Raw genomic sequence first — 26356 nt, 5'->3', positions numbered from 1 at the left:
CCTGCCTGAATCTTGTCCATCTCTAGTGAAGAAAGTCCAGTTTCCGCAGGTGGAAAAGGGCACCTGGGCCCAACTTGGGCTTTCATCTGAGCACAGAAGGATCCGAACCCAGGGCCTCCAAGGCCTTTGGCCGAATCCAACCAGATTCAATTGAGATGCTTCCCAACATTCTAAGTGTTATGTACTTAGCCACGTTATCAAATAATGCACCACGGTACACACCTTTCTGCATTTTGGTCACTTTATTAAATGAGATATTAAATAGTTTTTTAAAGTTCCAACTACCAAACAGCACTTTGAAGGGTGAAAACACAGATAGCGAATCGTCATACTTGAATGCGTCCTCTTTTTAAAAACACGTTTCCAGTCCTTAATATATATTTTACAAAACAGCCTCAGAGGAAGCAGTGACACCTTTCTCTACAGTACTTTTCATGTTATTTAATACATAAATGGAGGGGAAAAGAAGAAGAAGAAGCCGTCTAAACAGAAACAGAGGCCAAGTCTTCACAGCTGTATGGTTTCGGCAGCCAAAGCTGGTTCCGGGGGGGACGGGGACGGGACTGAAACGGTACTATACAACTGGGACAAAAAACATGTACAGTATCACAATACTAAGCCCAAAACGCTTTACATCCAAAGGAAGAAACAGGTTACAAAAATGTGGAGAATTTAGCAGGCAAAAACTGTATTACAAGCAACATCTTTTTTTCATTTCGTCATCTTATATAAGCCGTTTCAACTAGGTAAAACATCTAAAACAAATATAAAAATGAGTCTGTGGGTATGTTACGGATATGCCGCTCTTCTGTCTTTAAATGTCGGTTAAAGCTCCATGTTATACTCAAAAAGCACACTGTTATGCAGCTATAAGGTTACAGTGAGAGACATGTCATGTATGCAAAATGGTCCAAGGTTTATTACTCCAATGCTTCTCGCGCTCCAAGGCGTCGCCGGATGCTCTCAGTGAGAAGAAAAGAAATATGTCTTTGAAAATGTTGCCCAAAACTTCCACACTTTTAAGTCTCTGGAGTCATGAAAATGCCACTCAAAATCCCAGCTCTGTTCGGAAAACATAGGAATGTCCTGGGAGCTGCACCTGCCTCCAGGCCTTGGTCTTGGGAAGACTCCCTTTAAATGTCTTTTTGCAGCGAACACAGTCCATTTGCGAGTCTGTCCCCCCCCCCTTGCCCCAAAATAAAGAAAGAGAGCTTGTTGTGTCACAGAAAACATCACCAAAAGAAAAAAAGGAAAGGAAAGAAATAACTCATGATTAACTATCACATTACGCTCCACTCCATCCTTAACCAAAGAGTTTCAAAACAAACTACTTCCCAACATTATCATTGTCTGGATGCTGACATTCATTAGAAGGAGGAGAAAACCCCATTCCTCTTTGGGAATCACTCAAAACGCCAAAAGGCTTTGCTGGCCTTTTCTCAAGTTTTGCCTGGAGTCGGTCCCTCCATCCAGCTTTGGTTTTTAGATCCCCAAATTCTCTCGCTGCTGCTTTCTTGCTCCTAACTTTGAGACCTCAAAGGCACCTGTCGTTTTCCTTTTCCGCCCACATTCAGAAGAACCAAAAGCAGCAAAAACAAAGCGTCTGTTCCGGAGACGTCACACAGAATAGCTTTTTTAAAGTTGACAACTCTCCGCACGAAATAGGCGACTACCCCACTTTTAACTTTGCAAATTACAATTACTTTGGGAGTTTTGTTTACTTTCGTAAGGACTGAATCAGAAAGGAAAACTGCAAGGAAAAAAACGGGGGGAAATCAAGATACGGTGTAACAACCAGAAATACTTATCTGTCAAAGGAGGGACCGTTTCCCAATGGAGGCCAAGTGTGAAAGCGCGCTCCTTTGGACTCTGACGGGAACGTTTCTGCTTCCTCGGGTTTCCCTCGCAAGGGTCCCATCCAAACGAATACCGCTGTTCCAAGTCCGAAGGGGCCAGGGATCACCCGCCGGCAACAGGAAGAGACGCTATAGCACCAGGAGAGAGGAAGTCCACGTGGAACGGGATGAAAGGGCGCCGGCGGCAAAGGGCCGAGGGTGACTCGGGGTCGGTCCCGTCGCAAAGATGAAACACGGAAAACGGCGAGAGGAAATGGCGTCTTCTTCGGCTGAGACTTTTAAGGCTGCGGGCACGGCCCCCGGGGAACCGCGCGACTCCGAAGTTGCAGAGCAGTAGTAGGTACGAATATTGCACTCCATTCGTAGTCCAAGGTCTCTTCCCGGTTCCGACGGGTTTTATTTTGTTCCATCACGAACAAACCTCCCCATCAGTCCGGCACCGACTTACTTCGCATTTCCCCATAACTTGAGGAATCAACTCTAACCAAGAACTCGGCTGTGTCACATTCGAGGTGACTTGAAATATACAGACCTGTGTAACTTCCCGAAGCGTCTTCCCCCGTTTGGTGTCTGTCTCTTCTTCTTTTTATGGCTATTCACCGCAGGCCGGGTAAGTATTTGTTTAAGAGAAAGCCTGCGCAGCCCCAAAGGTTATATAGGAGGACCTGTTTTCACTGAAAACAACTGGATGATCTCCTGTACGCAACTCATGTAAGAAGATTCTAGGCAACGGCGCTGACAAAGGGCTGGGGACGGAAAGGGGGCGGAGGGGGACGTGACATTTTACCAAAACAATTATCAACAATAAAATAGAACGTGTGGGGGGGGGGGGGAGGGGAACGAAATCAACCATACGATTTATACAGTTGAGTTCTGTGAAGCCATTGAATTCTAAAAAAATAAAAAAAGTCATTTATCTCTCCCCTGCCCCCCCTCTCGGATTCTGAGCTCCTCTAGTGCAAAAGGGCACCCGTTCACTTCCCTTTGGAGGTCCCGGGGTTCTTGCCGTCCAACGAAGGGGAGCCCTGCAGCAAAGGAGGGGGTGGGTGCATGCCCCCCGCAGCCGCCGCATGGTACATCCCCCGCATGTCGATCTGCTGGAAGTTGGAAGGGTTCATCATCAGCCCTGGGGGCTTCTGCATCATCAGGTGGCTCATGGCGGCCTGCTGGGCCACTTGCTGGAAGGAGAGCTGCTGCTGCTGCTGGCTGTACTGCTGCTGGAGCCGCCGGTTCATCAGGATCCGCTGGACACAGCCGATGAGCTGGAAAGGAGAAAGCACCACGAATCATAATCATAAAAATAACAACAACAACTTCATTTTTATATAGAGTCTCTTCGGGGAGATGGTGGCGAGTCATAAGAATAAAATTATAAAGAATAAAAAGATAAAAGAACATGACTAACTCAACCAGAGAAATCAGCCATAGCAGAGCACTTGATGAACCAACCTGGACACAGTATATTATTTGAGAACACAGAAATACTTGACCACTCCAACTAGTATCATGTCAGACGACACAGATAAGCCATTGAAATTCACAAGCATGTGGACAACTTCAACAGAAAGGAGGAAACCATGAAAATGAACAAAAATCTGGCTACCAGTATTTAAAAAAACTCAAAAATCAGAACAGTAAATAAGAAGCAACACTCTGAAAACCAGACATGGGAACCAAGGGCAGCTAATGACTCTGAACAAAGGATGCCCCTAGGCAGGAATCCATAAGAATAAAATTATTAAGAATAAAAAGATAAAAGAACATGAAAGGCACTGTAGACTAACTCAACTAGAGAAATCAGCCACAGCAGAGCACTTGATTAACCAACCTGGACACAGTATATTATTTGAGAACACAGAAATACTTGACCACTCCAACAATCATGTGCGACGACACAGAGAAGCCATTAAAATTCACAAGCATGCGGACGTCAACAGAAAGGAGGAAACCATGAAAATGAACAAAATCTGGCTACCATTATTAAAAAAAACTCAAAAATCAGAACAGTAAATAAGAAGCAACACTCTGAAAACCAGACATGGGAACCAAGGGCAGCTAACGACTCTGAACAAAGGATGCCCCCAGGCAGGAAGCCAGGAGGTGAAGCTATTCAATGCTAATTGAGGTGATTAACTACAACATTCACACTGGCCTCCAACTGACAAAGAGTTCTTCTCTCACTCTGGACTTTCCAGATATATATAAACCTTCCTTGCTTAGTTTATCCATACCTCACAACCTCTGAGGATGCCTGCCATAGATGTGGGCAAAACGTCAGGAGAGAATACTTCTAGAACATGGCCATCCAGCCCGGAAAACATACAACAACCCTGTGATCCCGGCCATGAAAGCCTTCGACAACACAAAATTACTATTATTATTTCTTCTTGTCATGTATCATATCGCGCAGTTGGTGGTGGTTGGTGGTGTCAGGCTTAACAGTTGGTGATGGAAGGGGTTAATGTCAGTCCTAGTTCTAAAAGCCAGAGTAAGAATTCACAGGTGAAAGCAATTAAGTGTGGAGGCATGCAAAAGATAGGATGCAGCTGGGTTTAACTGGATATAAGGAACTAGCCTGGAGACTGATCTTTGGGAGAAAAGTATTTGTCCTATTTGGTTGTGGATGCTGTTGAATTTTTCCCCAGGTTTGTGAATTTTTGGTACCTTGACCTGTCTCCTGAACTCTTGGAACCCTGGAACTTGAATCTCTGGACTGGCTATTGACCACGGTATAGACTCTCGACCCTTGGACTTTAATCACTGAACTCTCAGCATCTGACTACTGGACTGGACCTTTTGACTACAGTGTTCTCCTGAACCTGCATTGGTGGTTGCTATCAGTCTTTGTTTTATGTTCTGTGGCTGAGTGCTATCTTTATGTTTTGTATTTGGACTATGAAAACAGTCAGACAGTAAGTGCTGCTTTAATTAAACTGTTTGACACAAGCTGAGTGTTTGTTTTGGTTCACCTCTGCCTGTGTACCTGGCAGAGCCCTGATATCGTGACACTTTGCCCCATGCCTTCCTCCCTTATCCCTTCCTTTCTTTCCCTTCTTTTCCCCCCTCCTTCCTTTTTCTTCTCTCTCACTCCCTTTCTTCCTTTCACATGTCACCTAGCAGCAGCTAATCCACTGTCGTCCCTTCCTTTCCCAGTGACATCACAGAGGGACACTTCACCCCTTTTCTTTCCCTTAGCTCTGGACCTGAAAGGAGTGGGGATGTTTTTCAGTCGAAATCCCACTGGTGTTTTAAGTTGGGTGTTTTAGGTTGGCCAGTGTACCAAACTTGGTCCAGATCTATCAAGCAGTGGAGTTTCCTTCTTTGGAGGATTTTAAGCAAGGGGTAGATGGCCATCTGTCAGGAGGGATCAGATTGTGTCTTCTTGCCTTGAAGGAGCGGGTTGGACTGGAGGGCCCTGGGGACCCTTTCCAACTTTAGGAGTCTTTGATTCTACAGCTCAACTTCTCCACAAACTCTTTAATGACTATGAGGCTGGGTAGCTATCTGTCAGGAGGGTTCTGATTGTGTTCTCCTGCTAGGCAGAAGGATTGCATGGCTTTTGTGGTCCCTTCCAACTCTAGGATCCTATGATTCTATATCTGGTATTACACCCTACAGATTCCCATAAAGTGCTTTGACAAGACTGCCCCATTTGCCTTCTGCAGGTGCCCAACTGATCCATGCAAACCAATGTGTTTCTAGGGTTCTCTTACCATCTGCTGCTTGGTCAAGACGTCATTATAGATGGCCTCCCGACGCTTGACATCCAGCTCCTGGCTGGCTTGACGGCTGAGGGCCAAAGCCTGGACCTGGGCCTCCGACAGGGTCAAGTTCTTCTTCCACTGAAAAGGGGGGAAAGCACACAGAGAAAGATCATCAGCGAGAGGCGCTTCATGTCATTCACAGGCTTCTCTAAGACAATGCAATTCCCCAAGAGAACAGGTTGCTGAAATGCACCCCAGAGAGAGAGAAAAGTATATCTAAATTATGGTAATTGTATTTTATGCAATTAATTAAGTGGCAGTTTCCGTCCTGCTGCAGAAAGGAATGGAACGGAAGCAGACTAACTACAGTTCAGAACCATCAGCTAATCTTTGACGTGGATTAATGAAACAGAGGCTAGATCCTGCACAGTCCATCAGCTGACTTACTATACTGGAAATGATGTCTTCAAGGGGCTGGATTCTGGCTCCAGTCACGTTGTTAGTGGCTTCCACGACTTTCTCCCGGCCTTGATTGATGAGATCCTAGAGAGACGGGTTGAATAAATGAATGATCAAAAAAGCGGTAGTCTGAGCTGACCACAGAGACAACAAAATCCCACTTCTCTCCTGAGTCCAACAATGGAGCTGGGCCACAGAATAGAAAGACAGACACACAACTAGATTGGGAATAGAACTCCAATCACAGATAGTTTAGCTGAGTGACTGCTCTGCCTTAAGCAGTGTAGTAATTCAGCCATAAACATCACATTCGATGGCATTTGGGAGTCCTCCCTCTTACCTCCAGCTGCTGGTTGCTCATGGCAGACAAGGCGGCCAGGTTGAAGGGGATGTACGACGCCTGGGAGTTGAAGTTCCCATGGAAGGCATTCGCCCCGGGCGGCACATTGAAACGCATCGTCAGGCCCTGAAAAAAGCCAAGAGCAGGGGGCATTCTGAGCATCCAACCCTAAACATGGGAGTCATGTTTAAATATTGGGAAGGAGGTCCTAAGGAAGAGGGAGCAGGCTTCCTTTCTGCTGCCCTGGGAACTAGGACTCGATTGAGCCATGGGAACAAATGACAAGAAAGGAAAATCCACCTGTGATTTTTTAATCTAAATTGAGTAGCCTTGTTAATTTTATATGTGTAGTTTTATGTAAATGTGTTATTGATTTTAAATATTTATGTACTACATTTTATGTGTGCTATTTTATAAGCCGACCGAGTACCTATGGGAGATGGTGGCAGAGTATAAATGAATTATTGTTGTTGTTGACTTCTATTGAAAATAATAAGGTCTTGATTATGCTTTTCCTGCCTGGCAGAAAGATGATGAAGTGGATGGCCCTTGGGGGTCCCTTTGATTCTATAGCCCTATTTCTCAATGAACCTTCAAATGTCTATGAGGCTGGTTGGCCTTCTGTCGAGAGGGCTTTGACAGTGTCTTCCAGCTTGGTGGAATGGGGTTGGACTGGATGACCCATGTGGTCTCTCTCTAGGATTGTGTGAAAAGTACGGGACAACAGAAGCAGTGGCCAGGGAAATACCGAGAAAGACTGCCTTTGCCTTCCTATCAGGCCTGGGATAGAGAGGGGTTGCCTGAATGAAATCACTTCTTTTCAATTTCCCCATAGTTCCTGGAGTCCATTCAAGGAGCTATTTGGGGGCCTAGATGGTTTGAGACCCTGTTATTTGAAAACCTGCCTTCCCCTTTATGAGCTGACCCAAGAGGTTTTTTTTGTGTGTGTCAGGAGCGTCTTGAGATACTGCTTCTGGTGTGAGAGAATTATAATAAAGAATAAAACTTTATTTATACCCCGCCACCATCTCCCCAACGGGGACTCGGGGCGGCTTACATGGGGCCATGCCCAAAACAATACAATACAATTGGCTGTTTACAAGGACATTGTCCAGGGGAGGCCTAGATGTTTTGATGTTTTTACCCTCCTTGTGGGAGGCTTCTCTCATGCTCCCACATGCAGCTGGAGCTGAGAGAGGGAGCTCATCCACGCTCTCCCCGGGTTGGAGAGCAACCCAACCTTCAAGTCAGCAGTCCTGCCAGCACAAGGGTTTAACTCCTATGCCACCGAGGGCTCCATCACACCCAAGAGTTAAGGCCCAGCTTTGCGAAACCTTGCTCTTTTGCCCATCGCCAAAGTGGCTTAGGACCTTGCCCATTAGCAGGTGCAGCATCGGCTCCCAAAAGCCGGGAAGGGACTGCCCAAGCTCCTCTGACCACTTCTCATAGCGTTCCCACGTCTCCCAAACATCGCGGGTGTTTGTCTTGGAGCCCTCTTCCTCCTCCGCAAGTGTCAGTGCAAAAACACTCCCACGGGTCGGTCTTGGTCCGCTTCCACTCATCCTTCGCACGCTTAGTTTAATGTGCCAGAATCCAGAAAGAGCCTATTTTTTGTTTTGTTTTGTTTCTGGCAGAGAGCTCTTTTGGTGTCTTACAGATGTGAAACCCATTAAATGTGTGAAATCACATTAACTGACTCAACATGGCATATCCACAGAAAGACGATGTAAACATTCCCTGCTTCTTTCTTTTTTTCCCCTTGGGATTTCGTTCCAAAATACTGCCTATGGAGCAAGAATTTCGCAGCCAACTTTCTGACAAGTGAGACAAGAGTATGGATTTGAAATCAGGGTGGAAACAGTCAAGAGTTCCTTGTGTTGGACTGAATTCCACAAAGATGTTTTTTAATAAAGATCTTTTTAAAAATTCCATGCCATCTGCAAACGCCTGCCAAGGAGAAGTGTTTCCCTGCCCACAAACCCTGAGCATTAACAGGAGAGATCAGAGTTCCTCTATGCGCCTTTCGGCTGCAACTCCCATCAGCCACAGCCAGCATGGCCCAATATTTTGGAGGACGGGAGGGCCCTATCTCAGTGCATTTTAACTTTTGCATTTTATCGGTGAATTTTAACTCGTCTGTGTTTTACCTTGGATATTTTGTTATATATATATATATATATATATATATATATATATATATATATATATATATATTTAAGTTTTGAATTGTATTGCACTGTTTTTACTGGTAAGTCGTTTTGAGTCTCTTTTTAGAGAGAAAAAGGCGGGCATAAATAATAATAAAAATATAGATTTTAATAGTGTTTCATCTTCTCTTGCTCTTTTAATCACGTTGTGCCCCGCCTTGAGCCAGAAGGAGAGGTGAGAAATAAATTACTATCATGATTTTATTATTATTATGTGTTTTAATCGATGTATTTTATGTTCATGGATTTTGACTCCGTTTTACCTGGCGTCAAGCCATTAGGAGAGGAGGGAAATAAATAAAAATATGATTATGTGTTTTTATCAATGTATTTTATGTTCATATGTTCTGACTCTGTTGTACCCTGCCTCGAGCTGCAAGGAGAGGCGGGTAATAAAATATATTATTACTGTGTTTATATCTGTGTATTTTATGTTCATATGTTTTGACTCCGTTGTACCCTGCCTCGAGCAACAAGGAAAGGCGGGTGATAAAATATATTATTATTATGTGTTTACATCATGTATTTTATGTTCATATATTTTGACTTTGTTATACCCTGCCTCAAGCTGCAAGAAGAGGCAGGTAATAAAATATATTATTATTATTATTATTGTGTTTATATCTGTGTATTTTATGTTTATGTGTTCTGACTCCATTGTACCCTGCCTCAAGCCGCAAGGAGAGGGGTAATAAATTATTATTATTGTTATTATTAATATTATGTGTTTATATCTATGTATTTTATCCACTGTAGTAGTAATAATAATAATAACTTTATTTATATCCCACCACTATCTCCCAAGAGGAACCGGGGGGGCGGGGGGGGGCTTACAAAATAGCACAACAAAAGTGCCACACAAAACACATAAACAGCACCAATTAACATAAAATAACAACTAACAATATTAACAAAATTAACTCAATGAAAGTGACAATAAGTAATAAAAGACAATAGAGTGTAGTGAAAACAGGCCATGCAACCATATACATTGTACTCTGTTTCAAGCAAGGAAAGGCGGGTAATAAATTATTATTATTATTATTATTATTATTATTATTATTATTATTATTATTATTATGTGTTTATATCTATGTATTTTATGTCCATGTGTTTTGACTCCATTGTATCTTGCCTCGAACTGTCAGGAGAGGCATGTGACAATAAAATGTATTATTATTATTTTAATTATTACTACTACTACTACTACTACTACTACTACTACTGCTACTATATTGGGATGGCCTTGGTTCCTTGGCTATGATGCAGAGTAACAGCTTCATTTTGGTGGTGATGCTGTGGCAAAGCCCTGAAAGGGCCCCTACCTTCTTTTCGGCTTCATACTCGGCCCAGGCAGCCTTCCGCTCCTCTTCGGTCAGCTCTTCCTCCTCTTTGTGGTCCAGGAGCGAGTCGTGTTCATGGTAGCCCACTATATGTTCCTTCTGGATCTGGAGCAGCTCTGCCAGAATCGTGTCCTGAGGAACAAGAACGGGAGTGCTCTGTGAGAAGCAGCCACAGCTCTCTTAAGACAAACAATTCAAATCCCCATGTTTCCCGAGGAGGTGTAGCTCATCATGGAGGGGATATGAAAAACAGACGGAAAGGCCGTTTGTTCCCTCAATGGTCCCATTTCAAAGTTACGCTGAACTTGGTCAGGATTTTGGTGAGCATATTATTATAAGACTCTCCTGGGCACACCTGAGCTTTCTTTATCAGGGCAAGTGGCAAAAGCCGAAGTTTTTTTTTTTTTTTTTGGGGGGGGGGAGAGAACTGGAATGGTACTATTTTAAAAAGATGTCATAGGAGGGGGAAAAGGGCAGATTCAAAACTTAAATTATCACAAGTAAATCTATCTTCAAATAGTAATAATAATAGTAGAAATTTTCTCTAACAACTGTAAACAGTAATAATAATATTCAACATCAAAGGGCTAAAGTGACTGGAGGGAGTCCTTTAAAAAGTGCGTACTTCTCATGGCAACAATACTCCTTGAACACAGTGCCATTCGATCCATGTGCCCCATTCCAAACAAAGTCACCAAATGCAGGTTAAATTATATTCAACAGGGAAAGATCAACATTTAAGCACCTGAAATGCAGTTTGCATCCAATCAGTCGCTTGAAAGGTAAAACTTTTATGGATTGCCTCAGAATCAAACATTTCTGGAAGCAATGGGTTGTTGTGAGTTCTATGGGCTGTCTGGCCATGTTCCAGAATCATTATCTCCCAACATTTTGCCCACATCTATGGCAGGCAGCCTCAGAGATTGTGAGGACTATTGGAAACTAGGCAAGTGAGGTCTATATATCAATGCTAATCAAAGTGGCCAACTGCAACATTTACACTTGCCTCAAACAGACAAGAGTTCTATCTCCTACCCTGGATATTATTCCAAAGATATAAAAACCCCACTTGCCTAGTTTCCAACAGACCTCACAACCTCTGAGGATGCCTACCATAGATGCAGGCGAAACGACAGGAGAGAATGCTTTTGGAACATGGCCATACAGCCAGGAAAACTCACAGCAACCCAGTGATTCCGGCCATGAAAGCCTTTGACAACACATTTCGGGAAGCAGATTAAAACACAGCAGAATTTAGAAAGCTTGAGTCAAGGTAGCATAAAACCTCATCTCCATGAGGCTCCACAAGAAAATTTTACACAAGATGGTAGCTATGTATCCATCACTCACTTTGGGCAGCATTGGCGTGTCCCTCTTCTTCTTCTTCTCCTCGGAGTTGGGGTCGTCCAGCAAGTCCGGCTCAAAGGCGTAGAGCTCAGTGAGTTCGTTCATGGTGAAGTGCCGCTCCACCTGCTGCTGGTCCACCACCCGGAATGAGAGTGACTGCTTGGTCACCTGCCGGTCGTAGATCTTGTCCTCCATCGTTCCCTGAGAAGCAACACACAGAGTTCGGGTTTGGGAAAGTCCGTTGTCAAGACAGGCCCTAGAAAAGGGCAAGGAGGGCCAAGGGAGTGAAGTTAGACTGTGAGCCACTCGGAACATAAATCCCACATGCAATAAACTAATTAAAATAATATCAAACATATGGAGGATAATTAGACGAAGTCTCCCTGTTCATACAGGTAAATACTCCACTACATAATACTTACTTCTATTGGAAATAACTGCACCCAGTCTCTGGGCACATATTCTTTTGGAAATAAATGGCAATCATAACCTTACTGAAAAGGAAAAATGATGTCCTATCCGTTTGGCAAATGTGAATCTCCATGAACATGTGGAGACCACCTTTTGAAAACCACTAGTCAAGAAAAGCATGACCTTGTTAGAAGTCAATCCTCTGAACAAGTGATATTCATAAGCGTTCATGTAATGGCACACAGGTAACTCAGCTATTAGACTGAAGAACCGTGCCTTTGAACTGCCAAGAACAAAGATATGCCACTACAAAAATATATTTGGTTAGCAGAGGATGGTTGTTTCTTTGAAGTTGAAGCTGGAGTTGCAGCTGTAATTGTCCATATGAACTACCTTGAAATTGTTTAAATATGCACTCTGATATAAAAAACAAAGTCTTCTTTGAAAAATAACCTATCTTGTTTACTCGCAAATATCTTGTAGTAATTCACCATACAGGCACATTTCTTATTTAAGGTTCAGTTATAGATAGGATGTAGTTCTCTGTGTGTTGAGTACACAAGGTATCATTCTTAATCAATAATCCATAGTCTTTAGGTATAGTTGTACTCACTGAAGTCCATAAGTAATAGATCTCTACTGAAGTCCAAACAGCAACATGTATCTACCTTCACTGAGGTGTGATGCAAACATGCATCTACCTCCACTGAGGTGTAAAGCAGACATACATACATCTCCACTGAGGGGATAGCAGATACATCTCCACTGAGGTGGTAAACAGGCACTGAATACAAAATGGAGTCCTGAGTCTGAACACGCTCAGTACAATCGCAAGTCTATAAACCCTCCCACACCAAAGAGATCAGTCAAATTGGCATATCAACACACACATAGAATTCCTGTATAAGAAGCAGAAAAGAAAGCCTCAACTCACTTGAAAGTTCCTAATTTAAAGGGACGAATAATTCCCAGTCTCCAAGTTGAGACGAACTGAAAGAAAAGGCACACTGAAAGTGGCCAGTGGTTTCCTCCTGGAGCAGTGGCTTCAAATGTGTGGCCCTGCAGGTGTTCAGGTGTTCCCAGAATCCCTGGTCATTGGACAAGCCAGCAATAGGGGCTTTTGGGAGTCGGAGTATAAGAGCAAGAGCAAGCTAACACCTCTTCACATCTTATGGTGCCCTAGAACATTTCATGACTGGAAAATGGTGGTTGTGACCTACCTGAGCCAAGAAGCGGTACACAAACACGGCTTTGGTCTGCCCAAAGCGATAAACCCGGAATATGCTCTGGATGTCGTAGGAGGGATTCCAGGAAGCATCGAAAATGATGACTCTGTTGGCAGCCACCAGGTTTATCCCAAGGGACCCTGCTTTCGTGGAGATAATAAACAAGCGGCCTCTGCAAAAAGCAACAAAAAATGCGATTCAACTTAGGTTTGTTCCACATCAATATGAAAGAGCCACTTCTTAATCAACCAATTTAAATAAACTATAAATAAACTTAAGTTAACACACTCTCAACTTGGGTTGCTGTGAGTTTTCCAGCCTGTATGGCCATATTCCTGACATTTCACCCACATTTATGGCAGGCATTCTCAGAGGTTGTGAAGTCTATTAGAAACTAGGCAAGTGGGGAATAATGTCCAGGTTGGGAGAAAGAACTCTTGTCTGTTTGAGGCAAGTGTGAATTTTGCTACTGACCAGCTTGATTAGCATTGAAAAGCATTGCAGCTTCAAAGCCCAGCTGCTTCCTGCCTGGGGGCATCCTTTGTTGGGAGGTGTTAGCAGGACCTGATTGTTTCATGTCTGGAATTCCCCCATTTTCAGAGTGTTGTTCAAAGCATGCTTCAAGAGACTTGCTTTGCTTATTTGTAAATGACACTACAAAGCTTGAAAGAAAAGAATATGAAAGGCTGCAGGGCCTCACCGCTTACAGGCCACAAGAGAACATTGTTTTTTACCTGACGTTCGTCACATCGTTGAACTCCTCAGCCCACTTCTTTCTGGACTGAGCCGTCGTGGAGCCGTCCAAACGGTAGTAATCGATGTTCCTGAACCACTTCCCTTCCCCTAGGAAGGCAAAAGGCAAGCAGGTGAGTGATTTCCACTGACCGTTTTAAAATATATTTCAAATAGATAAAAGTAACAGTACAAAATAAAAGCCCCAAAGAGATAACATTGGTCTCTGTGTTTTTGTTCTTTTTTTATCACTTTTGGCTACTGGTGCTGGGTCACGCTGCTGCTAGTAAGTTACTCTGCTATAAGCATTGAAGTATTCTGCTATGAGTGGAAAACGCAAAGCTTTAAATGGGAGGAAAGGCCTCAAAGTCTCCAAACCAATGCTGACCTTTATATACTATGGGTTTGCCTTCTTCTTTGTCCCGACTGGCGAGCTCCAGGAAGTCCTCTATCAGGTCCAGGGAGATGAGGGACTGGCTGAAGACTAAACTGGAAGTGAGGAGAAAAGGAAAGCGGCATCAGAGGACAGACTCAAGAGAGGCAGGCCTATGGGAAACAGACTTGGAGGCCTCCCATTCATAGAGATGCCAGAAGTTGAAGCTGGCCTGGCTTCAACTGCCTTCACTACAGCAATAAGACCATAAGCCTGAACTAGTTTATCAATGCAAGCAATGCATTACGCATCTGGATGGCTTTGGGGTCTTTCCCAATGGGAAGAAGGACTTACACTTTGTCCCCAAGCTCCTCTGCCATGCGGAGGATTTCAAAGAGCAGCACCATCTTCCCAGAATGCTCCAGCACCTCCGCATCCGCCTCCGTCACAAAATCCTTGTACCAATCAGGCGCAGGGCTCCCTGGGTTGGAAGACGAAGTGGCTTTAGCTAAGATAAAAAAAGAGAGAGAAAGAAACATACAATTTAATCAGGATGTATTGCACTCCCATAAGGGGCTGTGGTGGCGCATTGGGTAAATAGCTAAGCTGCAGAACTTTATTTTTATTTATTTATTATTCAAACTTATATGCCGCCACTCCCCTAGGGCTCGGGGTGGCTTACAAGAACTTGCTGACCAGAAGGTTGGCAGTTCAAATCCAGAGAACGGAGTGAGCTCCCGCTGTTAGCCCTAGCTTCTGCTAACCTAGCATCTTGAAAACACACAAATGGGAGTGGATTAACAGGTACCACTCCGGCAGGAAGGTAATGGCGCTCCATGCAGTCATGCCTACAGCCACATAATCTTGGAGGTGTATACGGGCAATGCTGGCTCTTCGGCTTAGAAATTGAGATCGACACTAACCCCCAGAGTCGGACACAACTAGGCTTAATGTCAAGGGGAAACTTTTACCTTTATATTGCACTCCCTCTCATTGAGGCTGTAAAATCACACTAAAATATTGTGTCATTTCATAAAAATTATGCTGCTTTTCCAAGTTAAGCATAAAAAAATCAAACAAAAATATTTTCCAAATATTAGAACAGGATTGTCATTTAATTACATGGAATTATTGAATTATGGGGCCCAAGGACAGTGCGTACAGCACTGCAGAAATAATAATAATAATAATAATAATAATAATAATAATAATAATAATAATAATAATAGTTGCATTGACGAAAAACAACAGGAAAAACTCAGCCGTTATCAGGACCTCAAGATTGAACTGCAAAGACTCTGGCAGAAACCAGTACAGGTGGTCCTGGTGGTGATCAGCACATTGGGTGCCGTGCCAAAAGATCTCAGCTGGCATTTGGAAACAATAGACACTGACAAAATTACGATCTGCCAACTGCAAAAGGCCACCCTGCTGGGATCTGCGCACATCATCCGAAAATACATCACGCAGACCTAGACACTTGGGAAGTGTTCGACTTGTGATTTTGTGATACGAAATCCAGCATATCTATCTTGTTTGCTGTGTCATACAATGTCGTTGTGTCAATAATAATAATAATATAGTATTAATGTTTCTGATAATATTATTGCTGATATTTGGAGAGAACAACTATGGACATTTTATTGTGCCTCAGAAAAGCAAAGGCAGAATATATATATGTATATATACACACACACACATATACACATACAATGCCACACACATGAAAGACAATCCACGAGATCCATTAGATGCCTACATTCCTTTCACAGTAATGCATACACACATTTATCAGTGGCCTTACAGGTTGATACTGCAGTCCGGCCTTTATTTATATTACCCACATTCTTCAGACAGCGTTATTACTCTGCCATGTTAATCTCTTCTTAATAGTGTGCTGCACACACACACACTGATTTATTATAAATACAGAAAAATCCTTCCTTCTCCTCTTAATACTTTGATCTCACTGTTACTTTCAGCTCCACAGAATGATTTCCCTGACATCCCTTTCAGGGAGTTCAATAAAGGGACTGAGACATAAAAGAGGGAGTTATCCATTAAGGAATTCAAACATATCTAAACGAAGGCACAATAACACACTTTAAAGGGAGGAAACGGAGCTTTATTTCATGTCATCTGTCTCTCTGTTGATGGCTTTTGAGGGGAAAGGGTTGAAGAGAAAGGGAAATAAATCATGAAGGTATGTTAATATCCAAGCTTGGAATACAGACTGAATATTGTTAGTTTGCAAATACATTACAGTAAGAAAGAGAAGCCTTTTTGGCCTTCTTTAATATTAGAATTGTTTCACCTGTTGCGGCCCTAGTGCAAACCTATGATGGGATTTCCTGGGCAAGATTTGGTCAGAGAGGGTTTTGCCTTTGACGCCTCCCTCTGAGGCTGAGAGAGTGTGACCTGTTCCTTGACTGAGCTTCCAAGATTTAGATAAACTACACTTATTACTATTGGAAATAACAGTACCCAGTCTCTGGGCACATATCTCTTTGAAAATAAATGGCAATCATAACCTTATTGAAAAGGTAAAATGATGCCATATCCATTTGGCAAATGTGAATCTCCATGAAGACCACCTTTTGAAAACCACTTGTCAAGAAAAGAATGATCTTGTTAGAAGTCAACCCTTTGAACAAATTATATTCATAAGCATTCATGTAATGGCACACAGGTAACTGCCAAAGACAAAGACATGCCATTACAAAAATATATTTGGTTAGCGGAGGATGGTTGTTTCTTTGAAGTTGAAATTGCAGTTGCTCAAATGATATGCACTCCCTTGAAAACTCTTAGTTTAAAATATGCACTAAAAAAATACAAAGTCTTCTTTGAAAAATAACATACCTTGTTTACTCTTGTATTAATTCACCATACAGGCATATTTTGTATTTTAAATTCAGTTATAGATAGGATGTAGTTCTCTGTGCATTGAGTACACAGGGTATCATTCTTAATCAATAGTCTATAGGCCAGTGGTTCTCAACCTGAGGTTCCCAGATGTTTTTGGCCTTCAACTCCCAGAAATCTTAGCAATTGGTAAATTGGCTGGGATTCCTGGGAGTTGTTGGCCAAAAACATCTGGGGACCCCAGGTTGAAAATCACTGCTATACATTTTAACTATAGTTGTACTCACTGAAAAAGTCATATTTCTCTATTGAAGTCCAAACAGAAACATGCATCCACCTCCACTGAGGTCTGCTGGAAAACAGACATCCACCTCCACTGAGGTGTAAAGTAGGCTCAATACAAAATGGAGTTCTGAGTCTGAAGATGCTCAGTACAATTATATGTCTATAACTCCTCCCACACCAAAGAGGTCAGTCTAACTGGCAAATCAACATGCACACAGAATACAAGTTAGCAAATATATACATTAACAAATAAATAGTGAAAAGCTTGGGAGGTTGCTACTTCCAACAATTACCTTCCTCTGGCTTTGCGGCGGGTGGAGGGTTGTTTGAGGGCTCTTCTGCGTTTCCATCTCCGCCTCCGCGAGATCTCGAGTTCCAGACCTTAATCACTTCCACATCGTTATCGCTGCCACTTTCGCTGGAGCTACTGTCTTTCTTTGACTTTTTGCCTTTGGTTTTTTTCTTCCTGTAGGTATAACATTTACCAATGGTTGTGAGAGATCTGGCTGGATGGTTACTGTAATTATTGTTCACTATTTATTTATTCATATATTTACGCCATTTCTATCCGGCCTTTCTCACCCGAGGGGACTCAAGGGGGCTTACAGATCTGGTAAAAATGCAATGCCAAAACAACAATACAATACAATAAAACATAAATCAGTTAAAAAAAACCAATTTACATTAGGCATTATTGTAGTCGTCATAATGAGCATCTTTACCATTACAGTTCCACTTACTTAGCACATTCATCAGAACTTAAGCTCACTGAGGATTCCTCAGAGTCGGATGTTATGAACTCATCGAGACTGTCTTCATCAAAGTAGCCCTGGAAAACAAAATAGTAGCTGGTTTGATGAGAGGCATTTCATTAAACCTTGCTGTGTGCTTTTTAAAATCTGAGTCACAGGACCATCAAGTAGAGTACTTTTGCAACAGATGCCCCAGACTCCCCAATATCTGGCAATAATTCAGCAAAAGGTCTATCACGTTAACATAGCCTCTCCATCGGAAGGGCTTTCACCAGAGAAAAAGAAGGAAGGAAGAAGGTTGCCGCCTACCTTGTTCTCTTTGCTGATATAGTCCAGCTGCAAGCACCAGGGATGGGTCCAGATCCGACTCAACATCTGGAAGTCCTGGAAGAGCTTGGCTCCCGCTTTGCCTCTTCCGCCGCCTCCTTCGCTGCTGACGCCTGGCAATAAAGAAGCAGAGGGAAATAGCGACATTTTGGCCAAGCAGCATGTGCCGTTGCGCAAAACAACCCTCTCTCACACATGCACTCCCATCACTAACTCCAGCAGGAACATTTGCTTCCACTTTTTGGTGAATGATTGCATCCAATGCCCAGTTCTTTAGGCAAGAATGCCCAGAAAGCAAAGACAAGCCTATACTCCATGTCTTCAGAGATCTAATGCAGTCACTGGACCCACATGGAAATACAGGCATGCGAGGCAACTGTCTTTCTATTTTTGTACTGAAAGCTTTCTAATTGTATTGTGTTTTTACAAAACTGTGCATTCATTTATTTATCTAGTTGGCTGTTGTAAACTTATGTGGATGCTTGTTCGGATTTTTATATAATTTTATATAATTTTGTTTGACTACACATAGTTTAATTTATTGATGTTAGGTTTAATGTATTGATGTTAGAATTTAAATTGATATGAGGTTTTAATGTAATTTTTATATGTGGGGTTTCTCTGGGATTTTTATGTCAGTATTTGTTTGTTTATGGAGGCATTGAATGTTTGCCATTTTATGTTGGAATCTGCCCTGAGTCCCCTCGGGGAGATAGGGCGGAATATAAATAAATAATAATAATAATAATTATTATTATTATTATTTATTTACCCTATTTATACCCCACCCTCCTCAACCCTGAAAAGGACTCAAGACGGCTTTACACAGGCAGCTATTCGATGACTTAGAGCAATCAACAATTAAAATCAACATTTTAAAATAGATTTTAAAAGACATTACAATCACTATTTAACCACACTGTCTGCAAAGTCCGGGTCATTCCAGTAATCATTGCACATAATTCCATATCCTTCTATTGCACTACAATTGTTCTCCGAAAGCTTGATTCCCAAAGGCACATTTTCACTCTCTTTCGGAAGGTCAGGAGGGAAGCGAGTGATCTAATATCCCTGGGGAGGAAATTCCACAGCTGGGGGGGGGGGGGGAGACCACTAAGAAGGCCCTGTCTCTCATCCTCGCCAGTTGTGCCTGCGACGGAGGAGGATATACATTTGGACAGGTAAGCTGGGCCAGAACCATTTAGGGCTTTATAGGCTAAAGCCAGCACTTTGTGCTTGGTAGCAGTCACGCAGACAGTGGAGCTGACATAACGGGGGGTTGTATGCTCCCTGTATGCCACTCCAGTGAAGCTTGAAGCTTTCTAACCGTCTTCATAGGCTACCCCACGTAGAGCATGTTGGAGTAGTCTATTCGGGATGTAACCACAGCATGGACCACCATGGCCAAGTCTGGCTTCCCAGAGATCTGGCGTCCCAAGGTATGAGCACAACTGGCACACAAGTTTTAATTGTGCAAATGCTCCCCTGGCCACCGCCAAAACCTGGGGTTCCAGGCTCAGCAGAACTACATCAGCTTGGATCCTAAGCTAGAAGAAAGGCAGGACAATGACTAACGAAATACATGTATGTGATAGACCCAGAGGTAGAAGCAAATAAGATACCATTACTACTACTACTACTACTACTACTACTACTACTACTACTAGAGAAGCTTCTATAAGCCAGGGCAGAAGATAAGAGCAAAAAAATGATGATGATGATCAGAATTTTGCTCCTCTACTACAATGTTGCCATCAACACCATCTTAAGAAGCCTGAGTTGTCATCAGAAATAAATCCCTATTTTCCTTTAATAAAAATTATTATTAAAAAAAGAAAAGAAATAAATCCCTATTTTAAGCATCAAATGCCAAATTCACACATCAAGACAATAAAACAATAAGAAGCTGTAGTGCACAAGGTCTAAACTATAATAGTAATAGTGATAATAATAATAATAATAATAATAATAATAATAATAATAATAATAATAATAATAATAACAATAATTTTATTTTTATACCCGCCACCATCTCCCCAAAGGGACTCGGGGCTGCTTACATATGGGACAAAAAATCCAACAGACATAAAAACAAATGATCAATTAAAGCAAAACCACCACTAAAATAAAATAAGATAATAAAATACAACAATCTGTATAAACACGAATACACATAAAGAGAAAAACTGCAGCATTGAGGCTCCATCAGGATGTGTTCAAAAAAAACCAATGACCATAATTACAAAAATGCACTCCTGTTCAAAGACTAACATTTGTCACAGTGATGAGTGTGGATAAAGACTTCTAAGAACACACAACGCAATGCAAGAGGAAGCAGACATCTACAGAAACAAACCAAAAAAGTAGAATATCACAAGGAACCGCGATGTCAACCTTACCTGTTAAATGATCCAGGTAGTACTGATACAGTTTACACTGGATAGGAGTCATCCTAACAGCGAGAACGTACTCATATTTGGGGGGCAGGAACTTTGTTAGAGCAGTATAATCCTTCCTCTGTAAAAGAAGCATGAAAGTAGTCAATTATAGAACATATTTTTGAAGCACATCAAGAACACTGGTCAGTTTTGAAATCTCACTCCATTGATGAAAGAGTTCACGTGATACAGAATATAGATAGCAGGGCAAATTGCAATGGGAATGAACAAGAAAACAATATGCAGTCTGAAATCAAAGAGATACATCTATCCATCACGTACATGTCTTGCTCTTCTTTGGGAAGTTGGGAGAAAGCTTTCAGGACATTTCCTTTCTGGTTAACAGGAATAAAAGATTTGGGAGAAAAAATAGTTCCTACAAATCAATCAAAACTCCAAAGCTGCTATGACTAAAAGGTCAGAACCCAAGGGCCTTGAATGGTAAAAAATATGAGAAATAACGAAAACGCGTACCTGAACGCAACCAGCCAGCATTTCATAGAGGATGTGTGCACGCTTCTTCATCACCCGGACATCGACCATAGTGGAGTCGGCACACTGACCGTTCTGGATCGGGTTTATAAATCGATTTCGGAACTCCTTGATGGACCCCAGCAAATTCTCCTTGATGAAGTTGACCATGCAGTGATCTGAGGAGCCACAAAGGAAAAGCCCATGATTGTTTAGTCTGCTACGGCAAGAGGAGCCCTGGGAAAAGCAACGGAGAAGTTGGCGGTGCCTCGATGGCTGAAGGGTTCCATCCGACACATGCTTTTGTGAGCTGACCGAGTCCGGAGTCCATAATGGTTTAGTGCCAAAGGAAACCTGGTGGCCTTCCAGGGGCCACATGTCCCTTTGTCGTCTTTGATGCGATACACTTAACGTGGCTGCCCAACTTCCCTCCCGCAAAATCCTAAGGACAACGTTAGATTAAGAAGTGTGGCTGCATGGGGGCAAATGTCAATCATACGAAGGGTGGTTATTATTTATTTATCATATTTGTATCCTGCCTTTCTTGAGGGGACTCAAGGCAGCCTTACAACAGGCAGCAATTCGAAGTCATATAAACAATAAACAATTACACTTAAAACCAAACAACTGAATGATTAAAAACAACAATTACAATCATACCAACCAAAACATAATCCAAGGCTGTTCCATTTCTCAATCACATTGTTTCATAGTAAATTACTGAACTGCTCCAATTACTTGTCAAACCAACAGAGACACACTCCCCTGTCCAGTTCCCAGTGGATCAGGACTGTTTCATGGCCTGGTCTAAAGCCAGACTGCACTAGATCCAGATAACCAGTTTCCTCCAAAAACATCTGGAGTTGCAAGGAGTTGGTTATATACTCTTATCTAAAGGGAGTAGGACAATAAGGAGTAAAAATCAAAAGAAAAAGACCATGAGGTGTGTAGAATTGTCTCTGTAGTTGCGTGTTTAGACCATGTATATTCATGTAGGTTTATGTGAGGTTAGTATGTTTGCTTTTGATTTAGTTTTGTAATATGTCATAGTAGATAGCCAGATAGGTGTTCAGTTTTCACGATAAAGACCGTGAAAATCTGCCTTTCTTAGTGTTGTTGTTCATTTTTTTCTTTATTTCTGAATAAAAACTAAAGGGGGAAAAATGAAGGATGGGTTGGTATCCTCAAGTGTTTTGCAAAAGGAGCCATGTCTAAAAGAAAGTGATCCTTAGTCTGGACAGGTCTTAAGGCCACAATCCTGTGCACCATGGTACCGTTAATGCTTCAAAGGCCTGGTAGAATACAATACGTCTGACAAACAATGCCTCCTGATATTGAACAAAAAACCCCAACAGTTTGGCACCTGGCTCTCCCCAGAAATGCACTCACATTCGATGAGGTTGTTCTGCAGCGGGGTCCCGGTGAGGATGATCCTCCTCCTTGATCGTATGGAATTCATCGCTTTGGACACAGCAGAAGCCTCGTTTTTCAACACGTGTCCTTCGTCACAGATCACAAAATCAGGGCCTGGTTTTTAAAGAAAGAAAACAAGACTCTTTATTGTCTCTGCAAAAAAGATGTCCTTTGCAGATTTCCGCCCAGTACGTCACATCTGTGTGTGGCCTGCTCTAGTAATAACTCTACTCTCTTTGTCAACAGAGAGAAAAAACATTGCCGTCTGCACCCCTTTAGTGCAAGATGCAAAGAGAAACATTTGTTTTGAGATGTTGTGTAGTAAGCAAGTGAGCAAAAGTCATAAAGTCATGATAGAGCAGGTCATGTTCAGTAGCATTTGTTTCTAAAAATGTCCAACTGAAGAGTTAATCCCAGAGGTTTTCTCAATGTGTGTTTAGAAACACAGGCAAGAGAGTGCCACCTCCTGGTATATGAAGACAAAATCAAGCTTGGAACGCTATACACTCAGGAAAGCTATAGCTACCTGACAGAGATAAGGATCCACGAGTCTCCCAGATACAAGGAAGGCTAAGAAGAAACAGAAGTGAGAGGAAAAGACAAACCTGCAGAACGTCCTGCTTACCTGGATCGACCAGGGATTTGTTGAAGATCTCCTTTAGCTTCTTGCTCTTGACGTTCCTCCCTTGGGCCAGGTTCCGGTACATTTCGTAGCCAATTATCATGACACCGCCTTCATCCTGCCACCGCTGCAGCATGTAGCCTCGCTCCTGAGGCCGCTTGACTGTGGCCAGCTCATTCACCTTCATGGAGGGAGGGCAAGGAGGAGATGAACCAATAATGCACTCCCCACACTGGGATGATTCTTAAGTCACTTACTTGAGAAATACATCTTTCCTACCGTCAAAGCAAGTTTTACTAAAGATTGAGCAACCCTGACCTGAAATGCTCCAAAACCCAAAATTCCCCCAATTGTGTGGCTGAGAGTGTGACACACTTGCTGCTGGATAGTTGAATGTACACACACATTAAAAATACAGTGCATAGAATTATTTTCTGCCTACAAAGCATATAGGAAATATAAATGAATTTCATGTTTAGACTTCCGAGTCCCATCTCCAAGATCTCTCATTACGGATTCCAAAATCAGAAACAGACCAAAATCCAAAACACTTTGGGTCCCAAAGCATTTCAGATAAGGGAAGCTCAACTTGTATTATTAGTAAGGCTGGAGAAGGCAACTGACTGTGAAATGAAAGAGAATTTTATCTCGAGCAGAACATACCTCCAGCTTCTCATTGTCGTCCAGGCCTTCTTGCCATTTCTCAAATTCGTTCAGCCAGTTCAGGGCCGTGTTCAGGGGACAAACCACAAGTGCGGTCCTGAAATCCAGTTTGTCACACAACAGGATGGTATGGAGGAAACTGACTACCTTCAAGAGAGAGAAAGCCAAACACATCAAGTGTTAATATATATGCTTTTTTAAAAAGGGTATTTCAAAAATTAGCTATTTATGAAGTTAAGTATGACGTCTCAGTCTATCTCACAAAGTTGTTGCAAGAACAAAAAGGGATACCTAATGCCCTTATAAAACACTGGAAATGGAACCCGGAAAACTCACAGCAACCCAGTGATTCCGGCCATAAAAGCCTTCCACAACACAATAATTGTAATACACAGGGTCATATAGGCAGGAAGAAGGTGGAAGGAGAAAGGAAACCTACCTGCAGGGTCTTCCCCAGGCCCATGCAGTGGGCAAGGATGCAGCCGGAGCCTGAAGATTTCCGTGTTTTTTTCACAGATTCACAACAGCAATCCCACATAAATTGAACACCTAGAAAAAAAGGGGGGGTTGGGAGGGGGGGGAGGAAAACAGCAATTAGCAACCGATTTCCCCATCTACAGCTTTAGTTCAAGTCAGCAGTGACAGGACACTGGGGTTTCTCTCCAGCTCTATTGATTCAAAGCTTTAAACCTACGGGAGCAGACAGAGACTCAAGGCCAACGTCTGGGCCCTGTTCCCTTACCATCGACTTGATGGGGCTTCAGTTTTGTCACAATGTGTTTGTGAACCTGAACGATGGGCTCCTTAGTTTCTTCATCTTCATCCAAAACCAGCTTTGTTGTTATGGGGCATTTAACGGGTGCGTCTTCTATTTCGATCACCTGGTTGGGGGGGGGGGGGATGTTTGCACAAATAAATCAAGCAATTTCAGGGACAACCAAGCAACACATTGCTGATTGTAATGATAATACTGAAACACACACACTTCTGTCCTGAAAGTATTATTATTTACATTATTTATTATTATTAACACTATGTACACTATTATTTCTGAGACCAGGTGGCTTACAATTACTGTATTTACTCAAATTTAACCCTTATCTTTTTTGAAAACTGAGGTACGCATTAGATTTGGTGGCACATTAGACTTGAGTTAAATATGGGTATATCAGCTACAAATAGCACATTAATTGGTTATAACTATTCATATTAAATTCCATTTTAAGGTTTATATATTTATAGGTTTAAATTGTATTGTATTGGTTTGATTGTGAACCACTTTGAGTCTCTTCTTTAGAGAGAAAAAGCAGGATAATAATTATACCACACTTCACTTTCCATACTTCCAATGAGCTCCCTTGCATTTGACAGGATTATTCTGAAGTAACGGCAACACTTAAAACTTCTCAGAAAATCCCCTTATTACTGTGATCTAGAGGAAACTGACGTACCTCTCTGAGCTTTATTCTCTCGCGCTCCCTTTCCGCGATCCGCCTCCTCCTCTCCTCCTCTTCTTTCAGTGCATTCTGCGTCTCCGTTCTGAGCTTATCGTCTTTGATGATCTTCCGTATCTTCTTCCTGCCTTTCCCTGGAGATTTGGAATCATCGTTGTCGTCATCGTCTGAATTACTCTGCGAAACAAAGGAGAAAACCAGTTAAGACATGAGTCTATCATCCTTTCACATCCTTAGCAGCAATTCCAAGAAGGACCAAACTGCTGATGATAACAAATCATTACTTAAGCTTACCAACCATTGATAGAAAGAAGACCAACGTTAAGATAAATGTTAGACAACAAAATAGTCATTTGCTTACTATAAGTAATTATATTTCCCCCTCTTTTTTCTTCTGATACCTGGTTAGTGAAGATATGTAATGTGTTTTATGATATAATCCTGGTGTCATGAAAATATGATGTGCAGATTTGATAATTGTGGATTTGATAGGTGTGGGAATGAATGAATGAATGAATGAATGAATGAGACCTAATAATTTTGAAGACACCGTTCCAAGGAATGAAGGCCTGCAAGGACAAAATCATTAACTACACTCGTGAACTGTAATTAAAAGTTGCTGAACTGTGATAAGAACTGTGACAATGATTAACTGTTGAACTTTTGGGGGGGAAACAACGTGTGTACATTAAGCAGAGACAATGGTTTACAAGATTCCTTACATTAAGTCCTGAGTCTGAACATGCTCAGTACAATGACATGTCTATAACCACTCTCACATCAAAGAGGTACAGTTAAACTGGCAAATCAACATACAAATAGAATACAAGCTAGCAAATATATTCATTAACAAATAAATAGTGAAAGGCTTGGGAGGTTGCTATTTCCAACAAAAACTACCCTCCTTGAGGCCACAGAACTAGTGCCAAGGGCCTGAGTCCACTCATACCTTGCTGTTTTCGCTTGAGGAGTCCTCCTGGACCTTTATCCTTCTCCTCTTCTTTTTCTGTTTGTAACTGCGCTGGTTTTCTTCTAATTCGGCTTTCTTGGCTGATCTGGAAAAAAGGA

General features: G+C 42.2%; 1 protein-coding gene across 1 annotated transcript in view; it reads right to left on the bottom strand.

Annotated features, from left to right (window-relative positions):
* Positions 1 to 223: 223 nt before the first annotated feature.
* The window catches only part of atrx (ATRX chromatin remodeler), a 54567-nt gene continuing 28434 nt past the window's right edge, over positions 224 to 26356 (bottom strand). The window contains exons 14-35 of the mRNA XM_008119842.3: positions 26238 to 26343; positions 25286 to 25465; positions 24577 to 24715; positions 24274 to 24383; positions 23835 to 23981; positions 23175 to 23352; positions 22526 to 22663; positions 21140 to 21315; positions 20627 to 20744; positions 18210 to 18340; positions 17889 to 17977; positions 17442 to 17614; positions 14353 to 14506; positions 14014 to 14114; positions 13628 to 13736; positions 12888 to 13065; positions 11260 to 11457; positions 9892 to 10041; positions 6360 to 6485; positions 6008 to 6103; positions 5570 to 5698; positions 224 to 3118 (exon numbers count right to left, since the gene is read on the bottom strand). Of these exons, the coding sequence (XP_008118049.1) occupies positions 2831 to 3118; positions 5570 to 5698; positions 6008 to 6103; positions 6360 to 6485; positions 9892 to 10041; positions 11260 to 11457; positions 12888 to 13065; positions 13628 to 13736; positions 14014 to 14114; positions 14353 to 14506; positions 17442 to 17614; positions 17889 to 17977; positions 18210 to 18340; positions 20627 to 20744; positions 21140 to 21315; positions 22526 to 22663; positions 23175 to 23352; positions 23835 to 23981; positions 24274 to 24383; positions 24577 to 24715; positions 25286 to 25465; positions 26238 to 26343 (3214 nt within the window). The 3' untranslated portion in view covers positions 224 to 2830. The remainder of the gene's footprint in view (positions 3119 to 5569; positions 5699 to 6007; positions 6104 to 6359; positions 6486 to 9891; positions 10042 to 11259; positions 11458 to 12887; positions 13066 to 13627; positions 13737 to 14013; positions 14115 to 14352; positions 14507 to 17441; positions 17615 to 17888; positions 17978 to 18209; positions 18341 to 20626; positions 20745 to 21139; positions 21316 to 22525; positions 22664 to 23174; positions 23353 to 23834; positions 23982 to 24273; positions 24384 to 24576; positions 24716 to 25285; positions 25466 to 26237; positions 26344 to 26356) is intronic.

The sequence above is a fragment of the Anolis carolinensis genome, unplaced genomic scaffold (assembly GCF_035594765.1).
Source record: "Anolis carolinensis isolate JA03-04 unplaced genomic scaffold, rAnoCar3.1.pri scaffold_12, whole genome shotgun sequence".
Classification (NCBI taxonomy): domain Eukaryota; kingdom Metazoa; phylum Chordata; class Lepidosauria; order Squamata; family Dactyloidae; genus Anolis; species Anolis carolinensis.
The sequence above is the reverse complement of the archived record's forward strand: the minus strand, read 5'-3'. Positions and strand labels throughout refer to the sequence as shown.